The sequence below is a fragment of the Saccopteryx bilineata genome, chromosome 4 (genome assembly GCF_036850765.1).
Source record: "Saccopteryx bilineata isolate mSacBil1 chromosome 4, mSacBil1_pri_phased_curated, whole genome shotgun sequence".
Taxonomy (NCBI): domain Eukaryota; kingdom Metazoa; phylum Chordata; class Mammalia; order Chiroptera; family Emballonuridae; genus Saccopteryx; species Saccopteryx bilineata.
In genome coordinates this window covers 195,752,497-195,769,659 of record NC_089493.1, presented here as the reverse complement: position 1 = coordinate 195,769,659, position 17,163 = coordinate 195,752,497, and the positions used below count along the sequence as shown (strand labels likewise).

Here is a 17,163-nt window from a genome sequence, read left to right as displayed (position 1 = left end):
CAGTCACACACAGGACTCAGTCTGCCACGTTCAGAGTGTCCTGGGTCAGTTAGGCGTATCCCTCCCCTGCCCCACACCTGTGAGTCAGGAGCAAGATGTGCTCAAGTGGACCGCCCACTACTCTGTGAGAATAAAAGCTAAGCCACTTGATAGGAGCCTTAGTATCTGCGTTTATTTTAGAGTAAAAAAAAAAAGAAAATTCCCACTCTTATGACCAGAACAAACCCTGTTCCTTTCAGGTCTGCCCTCCACCGAACCCGGATCATCTGATGGAGGCCTCGCCAACAGCCTCAGACCGGCTTCTGCAGATGACCCTCCCTCCTCTGGGCCCCATTTCACCTTTATGCCTACTCAGGGCAGTACTAGGCTGTTCCAAATGGGCCATGCTTGAGCCTCTCATATCCTAAAGCCGCCTGGCCTTGACCCTTCCAGCTGCCTAAGTCTGGAGCTGCCAGGGACGGGACTGGCTACCCCAGGAGCCCAGAGGCATGGACCCTGGACATGACCATGGGGCAGGTCTATGGCAGGGGGGTCTCTCATCTGTCACAGGGGTGCTGGAGAGCAGGAAACCCAGGGTCCAACCTTGAGTCTTTCGCCTCCTCTTGGCTCCATCTTGCAGGATGTTCCTGAAAGCACCACGTGGCCCCTCTGCATGGGCTTCTCACAGTCCCAGACAAGTTCTGACCCTGGGTCCTCTCTGGACACCCCTTCCTGTGGGTTCCCTGGTATTCAACAGAATCCTCACTCCCCATGAGGCTCCCAGCTTGGTCCCTGCTTTTCCTTCCTCTCCAGGGAATTCTTTTCCTGGTTACACTCAGCCCACAGGCCTTGTACACCCCGTGAGTGTTGGCCCTGTGCTCAGTGCAGGGGTTCTCTGAAGGGTTCAGGTCCCTGTGGCCCACCAGGCCCTGAGAATCACGTGCAGAGGCTGTGAGGTCCTGCTGGGGGCAGAAGGTGTGAGAGCTGGTGGGTTTCCCTGGGCAGTGGGGGGAGACTGGTCAGAGGGGTGGGGACAGCCAAGAGCAAAATCGAGAAGGCGGTGGAGGGGGGAGATGTTGAGGGGAATATGGGGGAGGGAGGGTGCACTCGGGGTGACACTAGAAGCTATGTAAACAATAAATTAAAATCAATAATAAAAGAAAAAAATCGAGAAAGCCTGCAGGGCTTACCACATTCCCTGGACAGCCTGTGGGGCCTGACACAGGAGTCCAGATTTAGCGAAGGTGCTGACCCCACCCACAGGGAGATGGTAGGTGAAGCCATCTGAATTGACTGTGTGGGGGGGACTCTCAACTCAAAATGACAATCCTGCCCAGCAGTGACAGAAAACCCCTTGATAACAGTTATAAACGTAAGCAAGGGGTGGCATTCTCTGTTTGAGTAATTGGGAATTGGGAGAGGGTCTGACAGCGTTTTTTGACATGAGGGACGAGGAGTTAGTTTGCCCAAGTCTTGCTAATTGCCTGCCTTTTTCAAGGGCAGCTGATGGGCTGGGAACCAGACCCTCAGAGGAAGGGGTCCAGTCCCGCTCGAGGCCTCTGCCAACACGAGGTGGCCCTGGGCGAGAGGGAGGGTGAGCAGGCCTGTATCGGGGGCTGGTGCACCCTCCGCCAAACTGCTTAGGAGCCGGAAGGAGAGAGGGGAGAGGTGGTTGGTGGTGTGTCTCAGGGGCAGGGCCTGCCTGGGCCTGTGTACCCCAAAAGAGAAGGGAACAGAAAGAACAAGAAAGACAGACCCAACCTGGACCCTGACACTTAGCCCAGCCAGTGAGTGACTGGCCTGTTAGCAGCTCTTTTCCCTGGAGGGTGCTGGGAAGGGGCTGACAGAGGGAACTGGGTCGGGGCAGGGGGGTGGGGGAGAGTGGCAGCCCCTCCCAGGCACAGAGCTAGCCTCAGTTTGAGCTCCTCCTACACGATGACACCTGGGCCGATCTGGAGGTGGGGACAGCAGTGAAGGACGAAGGGCCTGGAGGAGGGAAAGTCCCAAGTGTGTGGTACAAACTGAGAGCCACGGGTCAGGAGGAAAGCAGAGGGGAAGAGAGGTCCCTATGCTTTCATTGGGACAGGTGACATTTCAGCCACGCCTGAAGGGCAGCTGGAGACTGGCATGCAGTGGGGCGGGGGGTGACCTGGCTTGAACAAGAGCCGGCCGGTGGGGTGTGTGAGGCAAGGACCTTGGGAGGCCGAGGTCATCTCATGGCTGGAGCCTCACAGCTCTGGTCCTGTGGACCTTGACACCATTGTGAAGGATGCTGCTCATCACCCTTCCAGAGGAAGCTCTCCCTGCCCCTTGCAGGTGTCCACACCTGCCCAGGCCTGGAGTCCATCCCAGCCTCCTTTCTGGCAGCGCAGAGCAGGCTGGGAGAGCGTGGCCGCCGGGGGCTGGGGATTGTCAGAGCACAAAGGAGGCACAGGCAGAGAGGACAGAAGCGTCCACCAAAGAGACACAGAGGGTCAAGTCCAGGCCCCCAGACCCCTGCAGTGAAGCGGAGAGAAGCAGGCAGGGGCAGGGTGTGGACCACAGACAGCGGAGGGGATATGACAGATTGTCTCCTTGACCAAATTTCAGTCTGAGCCTTATCTCAATTAGGCCCCCATGCTTGGGCTTCTGTGTCTGTCTTTGCAGCACCCAGTTTTAGCAAAAATCCTGTCGAGTTGGTTCAGCCAGAATCCCCACCCTGAATATCTGATCACCTTTCATATTTGACCCAAGTCCTCACCCCATCAACCCCCAGATGGTGACTGATCGTCTCAGCCTGCCTTCAGCAAGAATTCTGTCGGGTATGTTTCACCACAACCCCCCCCCCATCTCTCCTATTAGTAATTTTCCATCCACCGCCCCCCCCCCTCCACACACACACCCTGCTCCTTAGCTGTAAATCCCCATTTGTCCTTACCAAATTCAGAATTGAGCCCCGTTTCTATCCTGAGGTCTTTCTTCCTATTGCATTATTAGGTCCCGAATAAAATGTTTTTACCGCCTTTAACTACTGTCTAGTTCTGGACCTCTTTAACAATGGCACTTCTGCTCTTTCCCCAAGCTGGGTACAGGGGGGCTGGGTGGGGACACCAATCATCACCCCTTCTATGCCAGGTTCTTTGCCAGCCCCCGACCCCATGTGAGAGCTCAGGAGGAGCCCAGGAGAGCTTCCTGTAGGAGGAGACAGCTGAAAGGAGAGTGGAGTGAACTCTGTCCAGCTAGCAGAGCAGTCCCTGAAGGCAGCGCACACCTGCAGGTGGTCTGTGTGTGTGTGTGTGGGGGGGGGCGATGGACCCCTCCCTAACAGAGATGTCCTGGACCTCAGAGCCCTACATGCACCCTGAGGCCTCGCCTCCCACATCCCTGTGTCCCTGCTGCTGAGCCACAGGAAGGCTGACCCGGAGAATGGGCTTCCTGACAATGACTGGGTGGGCTGACAGTCTCCTCACCCCCGGCCCCCACCACCTCCACCAGGGAGGGCACAGAAGAAAGTAGGCAGATGGCCAGTGAACTCTTACTTCATGAATACATTTTCACATGCCTCCGCAAACTGTTGATAGATACCTTACAGTGACCCGGAAGTTGTCTTGACTGGATGGGATTGATTCAAACCTTGTCCTCAGGAGATGCCAAAACTGGCCCTCCTCAAGCAACGATCCTCCGGTCCCCACCTCTCCCACGAGGGTCTCCCAGAACAAGCCCGTCCCCAGCCAAGGGGTCTCGAGCTAGAAAGAAGGGACTGGGTAAGGAGCACCGGGTGGTATGAACCTGTGTACTAAGTTCCCGTCTTCTGGAGCAACCAGGACAACGTTCCACAGGAACAAGAAGCACCCCAACCTTCACAGGTGAAAACAGGACAGGACAGTGTGTTTCTCCATTTAAGTTTATTTTTCATCTTTTTTGTTTCTCATTTACCAACACATTTGTAAAACGTGTAGCAGGTTGTGTCAGTAACGGAGAAGCAGGGAGGAAAGAGACGGGCAGGCCTAGACGGCCGCGCACCCGGGAGGCCGGGAGCAGGACGCACTGGAGGGCAGAGGGGCGGGCTTCGTCCTCCACCCGCCTGCCTTCCCACGGCATCAGCCACCCCCAGATGATTGTGCAAATACAAAGAGCATTTCTGATGTCTCCATTGCTTGTTCCCAGCGTTCTCCCCCTGACGCTCCTACAGAGCCCCCCCCCCCGGGTCTCCAGGGCACAACCCCATAGTCTCAGTTGCTGGGCAAGCACCTGAGAAACCTAGGGCTGGAGGGTGGCAGGGAATGTCCCAAAGCGGGGATATCCCAAGGCTCCTTTCCACGATGATCACTCCCTTGGGCCTTGGACAGTACTCCCAGAGTGCCACGGGATTCTATTCTATTCAAGAGGACTTCACGCCTGCCTCCCATGCTTGTCAAGGCCCCGGGTGACCCTGGGGGGGAATGTTTTACCTTCCACCCAGAGCAGGACTTCCTGGCATTTGCACATTGACCCAGCGGACCCTCTGATCCCGTGTTTATTATGAACACAAACATTTCAATCACGAGTATAGTCACCCTGAAGAATTTTCAGTCGAGAAAGTATTTTCAGGGCAAATGCCATTGAGGACAGTTTAATGACTGATCAGTTTTCTAACATAGTGCAGATGTGTCGCCTCTTCCCCCATTTTTCCTTGAAATAATTCTCAGCAGGATCAAATCCTTTTCCTGTGCATTTGTTTTATCAGGTCTATTTGGTTCCCTGGTTAGTGTTTGATCCTTCCGCAATGTCACCAACTGTCCCATCTGTCATTGGAAGTTTTCTCGGGTGGCCCTCATTTCAAGCGAGTCCAGTTTGCCCCGGGGAGGCGCTCCAGCGGACTTCTCACCAAAGTGGTACCCAGTAACGAGTGTGTACCATGTGCTGTTTGTACAGATGTGCAACATCTGGGCTGCTTCGGGCAACACCGGGTTTTCTCTCGCAGAGTGTTTCTGAGGGTGAACGTCCCACGCCGCCAGTGACGGAAGTCTATATTCCAAGAGAGGATTCCAGGATGTCTGAAAAGATCACAGAGCCGGGTCAAGACTTCCCCGCAGGCGCGGTGCCTAACAAATCAGAGGAGCCGGTCCCCGGCTTGTCACGGAGCCTGCTCGGGGCGTGGCGGCCCAGCCGAGGCCGCACGCGTGCCGCGGAGCAGACCCAGGCCCCGGGAGCGGCCAGCCCCGTGCAGCTGGCGCTCGTGGCGGCGGATCTGCACCTTGTGGCGGAAGCGCTCGCCGCAGTCCTCGCAGACGAAGGGCCGCTCGCCCGAGTGCGTGCGCCGATGGCGCAGCAGGTTGGACGAGACGCTGAAGCGCTTGCCGCAGTCCCCGCAGGCGTAGGGCCGCTCGCCCGTGTGCGTGCGCTGGTGCTGCACGAGCGCCGAGCTCTCGCTGAAGCGCTTGGAGCAGTAGGAGCAGGCGTAGGGCTTCTCCCCCGTGTGGATGCGCTGGTGCGTCACCAGGTTCGAGTGCTGCGAGAAACCCTTGCCGCACTCGCCGCAGCGGTGGGGCCGCTCGCCCGTGTGCGTGGCCTGGTGCCGCACCAGGTCGGTGCTGCGGCTGAAGCCCTTGCCGCACTCCCCGCAGATGGTCGGCCGGTCCCGCGCGCGCCGCCGTCGCCGCTGCCGGGCTGGCGTCAGGGCCGCGCTGCCGGCGGGGCCTGAAATGGGCACCACCGCCGGCGGGGCCACGGCCGGCAGTACCATGAGCTCCTGCAGCACCACGTAGCCCGGGGGGGCCACCATGACCGCGGCTGCAGCCCCTGGGCCCGAAGTGCCGCCGGCCCCCGCGGCGGGTACCAGCTCCAGCTGCAGCTCCGGCTGCACAGGGGTCAGCTCCAGCTGGACCTCCTGCTGCTGGGCCCCCAGCTCCACCGGGGTCAGTTCCAGCTGGACCTCCTGTTGCTGCTCCAGCTGCTGCTGCTGCTGCTCCAGCTGCTGCTCCAGCTGCTGCAGCTGCTCCTGCAGTTTAAGCTGCAACTGCCGCTGTTCCTGTTGTCTCTCCAGCTCCTGCTGCCGCTCGAGCTCCTGCCGCTGCTGTTCTAGTTCCTGCTCCGCACTCAGGTCCACTGGCATGAGCTCCAGCTCCACCTCCTCCTCCTCTTCCCCCTGCTCCAGCGGCTGGGGCTGCAGCTGCTGCTGGTGTACCTGTTCTTGCTGCTGCTGCAACAGCTGCTGCTGCAACTGTTGCTGCAACAGCTGCTGTTGGAACTGTTCTTGCTGCTGTTGTAACTGTTGCTGCTGCAACTGTTGTTGCTGCAACAGCTGCTGCTGTAACTGTTCTTGCTGCTGCTGTAACTGTTGCTGCTCCTGTAACTGTTTTTGCTTCTGCTGCTCCTGTTGTTCCCGCTGTTGCTGCTGCTGTAACTGGGCCTGCTGTAACAGTTCCTGCTGCTGTAACAGTTCCTGCTGTTGTAACAGTTCCTGCTGTTGCAGCTGCTGCTGCTGTGGTTGCAGCTGTTCCTGCTGTTGCTCTTGCACTTGCTGTGCCTGTAACTCTCCCTTCTGTTGCATGGTCTGCAGTTGCAGCTTCGGTTGCTCATGTTGCACAGATTGGGGTTCTTCCCGGACTTCCTGCTGTTGCTCTTGCACTGGCTGTTCTTGCACTTGTTGCATTAGTGGCAGTCGTGGTTTCAGCTGCTGATGTTGCCAGGGTTGCTGTTTTTCTTGTAGTTCCTGCTGTTGTGGAGGCAGCTGTTCTTGTCCATCTTGCTGCTGCTGCTGCAGTTCTGGCTGATGTCCTGGGAGCTGGTCTTGTGGCTGCTGCTGCTGCCGCTGTTCCTGCTGTGACCGTTGTTGCGGCTCTGGCTGCTGTTTGAGCTGCTGCAGTTGTGCCTCCTGCTCTCCTGGCTGGGTTTCCTCAGCGCTCTCCCTGGCTCCCTGGGGCGCCGAGATCGCTGGCCGTGGGGGGCTGCTGCTCCTCTCCTGAGCCTCTTCTTCCTGACTGTCGCTCCCACCGCTGCCACCTGGAGAGGACATGGCCGAAAGCCAGGAGAGAAAGATCTACAGGCGGCTCTCCCGTCTGGCCCTCAGGACCTCCCCATGCATAGCCGCTCTAGGAGACACGACTGAGCTCTCAGGAGGGACCCGAAAACACGGGTCAACAGACAAGGGCAGAGTGGCACAAACGGAAATGCCCAGAGGTGTGGGGTTGGCTTAGAAATGAGCCCAAGAGACTGCTGCTGCTCATGTCACTCTGGACCCCAGCTCCCTGACCCCTTCTCTGGGCTGTCCCCAATTTATGCTTAGAACTTAGCAGTGACACCAGCATGGGCCAGGGCTCCCCCAAAACCATTTCCTGAGAAGTCCCTTCTGCCTAGTCACCATCCAGTGGGAATCAGTGGACCAGACACTCCAAGCTACATAGCCCGTGCTACACTCTGACCTCAGTTGGGCTCACACCTTAAAATAAATGAAACTTGCTTCCTCTGTCAATAAGAAAGAATTTCTGTAGAGCTGCCTGGACATGTTACCACAAGTGGTTTCTACCAGTCACCCAAGTTTCAGAGAGAACACGGGGTTTCCAGTGGGAAGCCCTCAGTTCAGAAGACTCTACTCTGTCCTCCACCCTACCAGTTAGCATCTGTCCAACCTCCTGCAGGCTCAGAGCCCGCCTTGTCTATAAAATAGCTGAACAATAACCACCCTGCTAGCTTCCTGAGCAAAGTGGCCCTGGCACATCCCTTAGAACCTGGTAGATCAGGTGTCCCAAAACTTTTTACACAGGGGGGCCAGTTCACTGTCCCTCAGACCGTTGGAGGGCCACCACATACAGTGCTCCTCTCACTGACCACCAATAAAAGAGGTACCCCTTCCGGAAGTGCGGCGGGGGCCGGATAAATAGCCTCAGGGGGCCGCATGCGGCCCACGCCGTAGTTTGGGGACGCCTGTTAGATGCTGGAAGAGTCCCTCTTCCTGTGGGTGAGAAATTAGTGTTCAAACTAACAAACAGTTTGGAAACGCCAAGGATACAACTAGCTCCGTCTGAAACAGCCTGAAGACGGGAAGTGCTGGAGATGGTTATTTTGGAATGGAAAGAATTAACTCAAAGTCCCATGTGAGCCTGACCAGGCGGTGGCGCAGTGGATAGAGCGTCAGACTGGGATGCGGAGGACCCAGGTTCGAGACCCCGAAGTCGCCAGCTTGAGCGCGGGCTCATCTGGTTTGAGCAAAAAGCTCACCAGCTTGAACCCAAGATCGCTGGCTCCAGCAACGGGTTACTCGGTCTGCTGAAGGCCCGCAGTCAAGGCACGTTTGAGAAGGCAATCAATCAACAACTAAGGTGTTGCAACGCACAATGAAAAACTAATGATTGATGCTTCTCATCTCTCTCCGTTCCTGTCTGTCTGTCCCTGTCTATCCCTCTCTCTGACTCACTCTCTGTCTCTGTAAAAAATTAAAAAAAAAAAAAGTCCCATGTGAACATGTCCACTGGCCACTTTCTTGACCTCTGGGAACCTGAGTTTCTCCGTCTACAAGGGACAAACCCTTCCTGGGGACCCTGAGAACTGGAGAGGATACATGCACAATCCCAGCCTGGTGCAGGCCCAGAGGAAGCCCCGCTAACGGGAGCCACTCTCTGTTGCTAAGTGTCACCGTCTGCACAGCCTCCTGGAGAGTCACTACTGGGTTAGCAGAAACACTAAGAGGCGTTCTCCACCACCAGGTCTGATGTCAACGTTGGTTCTTCCTACAGCACCGTATTTTCAATTTTGCAATGAAAAGCAGAGGTTTGGCTTGTAAAATTTTGCTCTCTGATTCCTTTTCCAGAGATATATTGATTTCAAAAAAATCAAGGGACATCTACATGGAAATAATTTCCTTTTAGAAAATGATTCCTAATAATTAAGGAGTCTGCACTTCCAAACAGCGAGCTGCGCACCCCCCCATCAGTCCCCTCGCTCCACCACGGCCGGCCTGGGGCTGTGCCAAAGGGTCGTCGCTGGGGGCCTGAGGACTGTCTCCTAGTTCTGGAAGTCAGAGGCCCCCCAGCCCCTCACCTGAGAGGGTGTCAGGCCCTGGGCCCCCATCTTCAAGACACCGGAGCTCCAGCACAAAGGTCTCAGTCGCCGGCCCCAGCTCCATCCTGGCGGTCAGACCAAGATTCCAGGGAGCCGGCTGTGCTGAGAGGAAGGAAGATGGGGAGTGGTGCTGTGAGCCCCCAGCCCATGGCACTGACTGCCAGGGGACCCCCAAATCTGCCTCAGACCCCCCCAAGAGCAGGCAGCTACACCCCTGTCAGAAAGGAGAGCGGAGCAGTTCACAGCTGGGAAAGGGAGGAGTGCGCACACCCTGGAGGCCCAGTTCCCAGGCCCGGTCCCCGGCACAGAGACAGTCTGTCTCCTGACTTTCTGCAGGGCCCCCATTCAGCCCCATGCCAAAGGGCAGCGCTGCAGCTCATTCTCTCTGAGAAGACTGGGGGAAATGAGACCCTCGCTAGATGTCCTCCCCGATGGACATCTGGGAAGTCTGCAGAAAAAAGACGTGTCCATCTCAGGTTCCCCTGCCCTGTTCAAAGCACTGACAAGGCCGTTCACTCTGGTCCCCTGCCTCCCAGACTGGGGGATCATCTCGCCTTCCCAGGCCAACAGCAAGCCAGGCCACCATGTGTGTGCCGGTGCCAGCTCAGCTCTGTGGGGAGGCAGGCTTCCAGAGCATGACACCCCCTGTAACACACCAGCTGCTGGCCTGGCCCAGTGCCCAGGCCCTCTGAGGTCTGGAGGGCTCCCAGCCTGTCCGTGTGTGCCCTGGCCTCCGCAGAGGTGTCCCCACGTCCGGTCCTCCCTCTCCTCCTAACAGGAGGACTCCGGGTCCCTCTCTAGCCTTTTAGAACCCAGTTCAGAACCTCGTAAGGGAAGCGTCCAGGGTTTGCCCAGCTCTCCTCCCACTGGGCCTCACCTGGTCCAGCATTCCCTCCTTCTCACCGCAGCCTCTGCACTAGGGGAGTGTGGTCAGCGGGGACTGGACGGGGAAGGCCGGAGCCTTCAGCCAGCTCCTTCTTGAAGCGTCTCCATCCAGAAGGCACCAGGCAGGCGCTGGGCCACCCGGGCACCTTTCTGGGCACTCGGGAGGGTCGGCCGCTGTCAGGGCTGCCGAGGTCGCCCTAGGCCAAAGAAGGGACAGAGCTGAATTCGCGAGCAGAAGTTGGGGTCGATTCCCTCGAGCGGGGGCCGAGAGGAGATAGAGCCCCAATCCAGCGCCCGGCTCAGAGCTGGCCCGGCGGGATCAGCGCGCGCGCCACGGGCTCCGAGGATGGCCAGGCTGGGTAGCCCGGGCCGAGGCCAGCAGGGGCTGGGCGACACCGCTCTCGGCTCAGTCCGGAGAAGTCTGGGTCTGGCTGGGGTCCGCCGGCGGCCACAGGTGCCTGGAGCCCGTGGGCCTCGGGCGGGGGGCGGGCGGCGCGGCCGGGCGGGGGTCCCCGTTCGCTCGCTCGCCCGCCCGCCCGAGCATGCATCCGGCCAGCCTGCGTTGGGGCGGGCAGTGGCCGGGCCGGGGCGGGGGCGGCGGGGGCCGGCACAGGAAGTACCCCCGGCATCCGCATCCTGTCCCCCGCCCGCCGCCTGCGCGCCCCCCGCGCCCCTGCGCCCGGGCCCCCGCCGCCGCCGCCGCCACTCTAGGCAGCCGCGAGCTCGGTGGGCTTAACCCTTCTCGGCCCGGCCGCTCCCCCGCGGCGCGGGGCGCCAGGCAGGGTACCTGTGGTACGGGGAGCAGTGCGCTCTGCTGCATCCCCGGGTGCGCGCGTCTGCGCGCAGGGCCCGGCGACCTGGACAGTCCACCGCTGTCGCGGGGGACTCCCAGGCTCAGGGAGCCTCTGGCCTGGGTACGAGTTATGGTCAATTAGCTCTCAATTGGATGACAGTGAGCTAATGAGGCCGCATTCCGGGCCCGGCAGGCTCTGAGGGGGCTTTTGCCCTCCACAACACGGACCCCTCCTGGTGGATCCCGGAATGCGAAGGCAGGCCTGCCTGGCGGGGAGTTCGTGCCAGCCAGGACGGTGGACTGGGAAAAGACCAAAGGGGGCCACCCGGGCCACCCTCGTTAACTGGAGAGCTGAGCTTGTCCCTCTCCAGACCCCTTGCTCTTTCCACCGTGCCCAGGGCCCAGTGGTCAGACCCCCCTCCTCTGCTCTTCCCTCTGCCCTCTCCAGGGCCCTGCTTCCTGCCTGCGTCCTGGCTCTCTTCCAGGAGGCCTTACCTGGCCTGCTCGCTCGGTATCCCATCACTTTGCTGTACAGCCCTCAGTTAGACCTTTCTAATCCAGAGACTTCTCGTTAAAATCGGGATACTCAGAATCTCGGGGAGGTGGGGGGTACCCAAAGATCTGGGGTGAAGGGTGGGAATGCCTCACGGTGGAGGGGCGGGGGCGGGGAATAGGGGCCGTCAAGTGGTCACAGCCCCCCCCCCCCCCCCCCCCCGACACACGTGTGGCCTCTGAGTTCCACCTTTTGACTCTTCCTGACCTCACCGGCACTGGAGTGCGGGGCCGCCCCTCTGGCCCTCTTTGAAAGGCTTGCACTCTGTGTGGCGACCTCAGCAGCAGAGCAGGAGCTCTGGAGAGGAGAGGGCTCATCTGCCTCGCGGGGAAAGGGGGATCCGGGCAGCAACAAGAACCTAGCTTTGGAGGTAGAAACATCCAGGGTCACGGGCCTCTTCCAGCCACGTAACCCGAGGAAAATTATTATGGTCTGTGTGTGGGATGGGGACAGCACTACGGCAGCCAGGAAGCCAGGAGCTTAAGGATAAGTGAGCATCTCCCTCCTGCTTGCGACAGGTGTGCACCTTCCCCGCCCTGGGAGAGCTGTGAGCAGAGCTCTTCTGTCTGCATCCCCCTCTGCTCGCCCTCCTTCCCCCTCTCCAACCTGGCCTCCACCCCACCCCTCCACTGGGCGGCTCCTTCATGGTCACCGGTGACCTCCATGTCACTAAGCCCTTCGTCTTCCTACACCTCTAGGCAGCATCGGACACTTCTCTGGCAGCTACCGTAAGTTCCAGAATGCCCTTGGTTCCCCTCCCTCCCTCCTTCCTGGTCAGCTCCCTCCCTGACTCCAGTGCGGGCTCTGCTCCCCCCACCTGGCTGCCTGCTCACCTTTCCAGGATGCACATCGCAGTAAGGTATCTTCTGAAACCTCAAGTTTCCCTGGGAGTCTCTGCTGCCCAGACCTGGACACCAAACTCAGACAACAGCCACCCTGTCTCCTCTTTTTCCCTTTAGTGTTTTTTTCCCCCCAAGGTAACACATGTAGAGTTGAATAAGCCCAACACTTTTATGTGACTTTAGCAGCAACAGAAATAGCTCCTCACTTCCGAGTCCCTCCTATTTCTTCTGGTAAGTCCTGCCACATCTCTAAAGAACGTGCTAATTATGCTATGCTAATGATGCACTTGGTTTTCCTTTGTGGAGTAGTACCTATTGACATCCCACTCGGAAAGGTGCAGAGGGATACCAGACGGAAGTTTGGAACTTCAGGAATGGAAGAAAAAGCAACAGAAATGATGAATATATGCATAAATGTAACAGACTTTTTCTCCTCTTAAGTTCTTTAAATATGTATCATGTTGGAAGGTAAATATTATGACATTATCTGTGGGGGGGGTTCAGTGTATCAGATGTAACAATATGACAACAGTAACATAAAAGGGAGAGGGTGCAAATTGTAAGGCTTATAGACTTTACTTGAAGTGTTAAATTATCAAGTCTAAGTAGACTGCTAAATTAGAAATGTATCATGATTCCTACAGAAACACACAAAACAACAACAAACCACATTCCAAAAACACAAAACAAAACCAGACAATAGAGTCAAAGCATCAAAAGATAAAATAAAGCAGAATATTAAAACTAAAGAGTTGAAGTTAGTGAAAATAGTGGAACTCCACAAGTCTATCCTTTCATAAAGGCAACAGTGTTAAACATTTCTATACTTTTCCTTATCTGATTACAAAGTTAATACTGAACGTTGCAAATATTTTAAATGTCCTCACTGGACAACTATTTACAGGCTCACTGTCTTATGCTCTGTCAGCCCTACTAGAAATATAAGACAAGCCTTTAACACAACCATAAAAAATTTAGTTGCCACATTTAGAAGAGTAAAAGGAAATAGGTGAATTTAATTTTAGCAATATATATTGTTTAACCCAATATATCCAAAATAGTATCATTTCTATTCTTCTGTCATTTCTATTCCTATCTCTCTCACCTCCTTTCTTCTGAGAAAGGTAGCACCCCGTAAACACTTTCTTCGGGTCTTGCTTTTTTTCTTTGTACTCAGTAAATCTTAGCTATCACTCCATAGCTTACTTAATGTCTTTTTTTTTTTAATAGTACCAGTCTGACCTGTGGTGGCACAGTGGATAAAGTATCAGCCTCAAATGCTGAGGTCGCCGGTTCAAAACCCTGGGCTTGCCTGGGCAAGGCACATAGGGGAGTTGATGCTTCCTGTTTCTCCCTCCTTCTCTCTCTTTCCTTTCTAACATGAATAAATAAAATCTAAAAAACAAAACAAAAAAACATTACTGCAATACTCTACAGTGTGGATAAAATATCTGTTGATAGGCTGGTGGGAAGCTTTTGATGTTTTGCTATTACACGCAATGCTGCGATGAAAAGCCGTGTACATGTATTTTGTACTTTGCCATTGATCTAGAAGTATGTTCCTAGATAAAGGGCCAATGCACATGTAAGGACAAATGTCTTTTTTCCAGAGGACGTGCCTTTGCTCCACCAAGCATGTGGGAGGACAAGTCTAAGGGACCCTCATGCACTGAGCTCGCAAGGGAAGGATGACCCGTGCTGTCAGCTCGTGCTCTGCGTGGGGCTAGAGAACCTTCCCCGTGATTCTTACTGAGGGGATGGCCCTTGGGGCTCTAGCAAAATGGAGAGGGTCTCTCGAGTAGACCCCCACCCTGACCCTGAATCCCTCAGGCCCTCAGGGCAAAAGTCCCTTAGGGCCTTACCTGACTCTAGGTTGCTGCTTCCCCAGCGTCTAACCTGGAAGTTCTTTATAACCTGTTGGAAAAGAGATTCTAAAATGCACTTAAAAAAACATGCCAAAAACAAACAAACACAACTTTTAATTATACAAGTAAACACGTGTGTATAGCATCCTTATGTCAAAGTCACACACAGGCGGCCCTGGCTAATATGTATGCCAAGAGGGGCTGCTCTTAACAGTTGCCAGGGGCAAATCGAGTCTTGTCGGCTTTTATCACGACTCAGAACGGACTGGGCTTCTAATTGAAAGTTTAAAAACGAAATGGAAACTTGAAAAGTAGAGCGATAATGCCAGGCGCCCTTTGTCCAGCGCCCCGTTTCCGGTACCACCTCCAGAGGCATCCCCGGTTCTCAGCGTGGTGTGCGTCACTTCTAACATGTTTATGTATGTACACATCCATGCACCCGTGGGAAAGCTGTAGTGTCCTCTTGACTGGTTTGCTTTCCAAACGTGATATTGCATTCTCTTGAACGCCATGCAAGTTTTCACTTAGTGATATTTCTGGAGGCTCCTCCCAGAACGGCAGCCCAAGGATCAAACACGGGAAGCCTGGCCCTGGCCGGTTGGCTCAGCGGTAGAGTGTCGGCCTGGCGTGCGGGGGACCTGGGTTCGATTCCCGGCCAGGGCACATAGGAGAAGCGCCCATTTGCTTCTCCACCCCCTCCCTCCTTTCTCTCTGTCTCTCTCTTCCCCTCCCGCAGCCAAGGCTCCATTGGAGCAAAGATGGCCCGGGCGCTGGGGATGGCTCCTCGGCCTCTGCCCCAGGCGCTAGAGTGGCTCTGGTCGCGGCAGAGCAACGCCCAGGATGGGCAGAGCATTGCCCCTGGTGGGCATGCCAGGTGGATCCCGGTCGGGCGCATGTGGGAGTCTGTCTGACTGTCTCTCCCCGTTTCCAGCTTCAGAAAAAAACAAACAAACAAACAAAAAAAAACATGGGAAGCCTACCAGGGCGAATCTGGTTAGTGAACATGTTCAGGTTAGCCCAAACGGTGTTGCGAGGTGTTTGTTTGTTTGTTTGTTTTTGTTCTTTTATGGACATAGCCTCAAAAATGGGGAGGGAGAAGAGCACATCAGAGTACGACTTGAACTTGAACAAATGCCAAGAAAACCGCTTACCGTTATTCCCCGTTCTCTATCACCCTCTTGACATCTAACTCAAGCGTGTTTTTCTTTTTTAATTCAGAAAAGACAGCATAAAATATATATATATATTTCCATCTTCTCTTGGAAACCCAGAATTCCTGGCGGCATTCACCTTGGTCCAGGTGCGCAGGTAGAGCAACCCTCAGCTCCAGGTGCTCTCCGGTTTAGCCGTTTTCCAGCGCCCCCTGGCGTCCAATTCAAGAAGCCTCACTCATTGACATGACCTGCCTGGAAGGTCGGTGGGTGACGTTTTATTGATTTTTACTGATTAAAATAAACATTAAAAAAAAACACTGTTTATCTTTAGTGGACTGGATCAGCAGATATGAAACCTACAGATGTGGAGGACCCGCGGCATGCTTTGTTCTACACCATTTTTTAGGGGAACTTGAGCATCCTGAGGATGTGGTAGCCGGGGGGGGGGCTGCAAGCTGTCCCCCACAGACACCGAGGGAATGGACTCATAAAATACACAAGACTGCTGGGATCGCCTGCAACGTCCCTTTTTGTTTCCGGAACTGCTGGCTCACAGAGTCAGTTCATCTTCTCATTTTTCCGGAGCGCCTAAACGAGTCCCTCAACCACAGTGTGACCACTGCTCCCTCACGTCCTGCTGTGTTTTCTCTTCTCCCAGTCTATCAGGCAAGTGGAAAAGTGGCATCTCATTTTAATTTACATTTCTCTGGTCACCTGTTTCAGAGTCATTTTATACTTACTGGCCATTTGTATTTTCTCTTCTATGAATTTTCTGTTCACGTCCTTCACCTATTTCACTACTGGAATGTCTTGATTAATGTTTTTTACACATTCTGTCTAGATGTACTTTATTTTATATACATGTTTTCTCACGGATCAATTTTTTTTCATGTTTATTTTACTGATTTTTTTAGAGAGAGAGGAAGGGAGAGAGCAGGAGACAGGAACATCAGCTCCTGTCTGCGCCCTGACTGGGGATAGAACCAGCAATCTCTGCGCTTCAGGACGACACACTGTAGTCCAGTGGTCAGCAAACTCATGAGTCAACAGAGCCAAATATCAACAGTACACGATTGAAATTTCTTTTGAGAGCCAAATTTTTTTAACTGAAACTATATAGGTAGGTACATTCTTTATCGAGGTAGCACCCACACGTGGTATTTTGTGGAAGAGCCACACTCAAGGGGCCAAAGAGCCGCATGTGACTCGTGAGCTGCAGTTTTCCGACCAGGGCCCTAGACTAACCAACCGAGCGATCCAGCCAGGACTGATGGGTCAATTTTTAATGTATGTAAGATGCTTGGCAAGCACACCATTTTTAATAGGTCGACTTCAGTGCTTACGTACTGTTAAAATCCCACCACAGGAAGTCTCTGCTCTACCGGCCTGGCCTGCTGCCCCTTCCTTTCCCGGTATCCCTGGAGTGGTCTACCGGAGGGCTCCCTTTGGGGACAGAGCTGTGCTCAGAGACCTCCTCTGATGACAAAACCAGGGGAGAGCTGTTTTGCAGTCCTCTTCAGACACCCTTGGTACCGGAGTGAAATACTAGAAACCAGCGCACAGTAGTGGGTGCACCCCACCGAGAGCAGGTGTTTTCCTCCAGTCCTGATCTGACATCGGGGTGTACACATAAACAAAAAAAGCAGGGACAGCGAAATGGAAAGAACAAGTCAAAGGAAAGAACAGGTCCTTCCTCTAGTTCATGGCTCTCAAAAGCTATTTAACAAGCGGTTCCAGAGAGGCGTCACCTGCAAGCTCGTCCCTCCTGACAAGCCGACAGTGGCTATGGGGCCCCAGGACCCTGGGAAAGGCCCGTGCTCCAGGTTCAGGCTGCGCGAGGAGGACCCGTAGGGGGTACCTGCCTCCTTATCTGGAGGGATGCTTTAAACTGTAGACTTAAGACACAAACACAACCCCCACCCCCAAGAATATCAGGCAATCTGGTTTGGTCCCATCTTCAAGCAATAGAAGGGGAAAAGCCACGAGGCTCAATGTCACCCCTAGGAGTTAACCTTAGTCCCTTGATGCTCATCATTTGCTGTAACCATCTCTCACTCCTTCCTGCGGCCTAGGG

General features: G+C 55.1%; 1 protein-coding gene across 2 annotated transcripts; it reads right to left on the bottom strand.

The window, feature by feature from the left end:
* Positions 1-4,592: 4,592 nt before the first annotated feature.
* ZNF853 (zinc finger protein 853) lies at positions 4,593-10,508 on the bottom strand. Of its 2 annotated transcripts, none has more exons than XM_066273414.1 (3): positions 9,875-10,508; positions 8,977-9,099; positions 4,593-6,942 (listed from the first exon to the last, which is right to left on the bottom strand). In XM_066273414.1, exons 2-3 carry the CDS (start codon positions 9,059-9,061, stop codon positions 5,075-5,077), a joined length of 1,953 nt encoding a protein of 650 aa, XP_066129511.1. In that variant the 5' UTR covers positions 9,062-9,099; positions 9,875-10,508; the 3' UTR covers positions 4,593-5,074. The 2 variants fall into 2 exon arrangements, with proteins under 2 accessions (XP_066129511.1, XP_066129510.1); XM_066273413.1 differs by having other exon boundaries at positions 8,977-9,094.
* Positions 10,509-17,163: the final 6,655 nt, after the last annotated feature.

What these genes read in the sequence shown, in the direction of transcription:
- ZNF853 (XM_066273413.1), bottom strand. An exon ending in AGGGCCTGACACCCTCTCAG is followed by an intron (nt 6,943 to 8,976) that starts GTGAGGGGCTGG and finishes TGTCCTCTCCAG; the next exon opens with GTGGCAGCGGTGGGAGCGAC.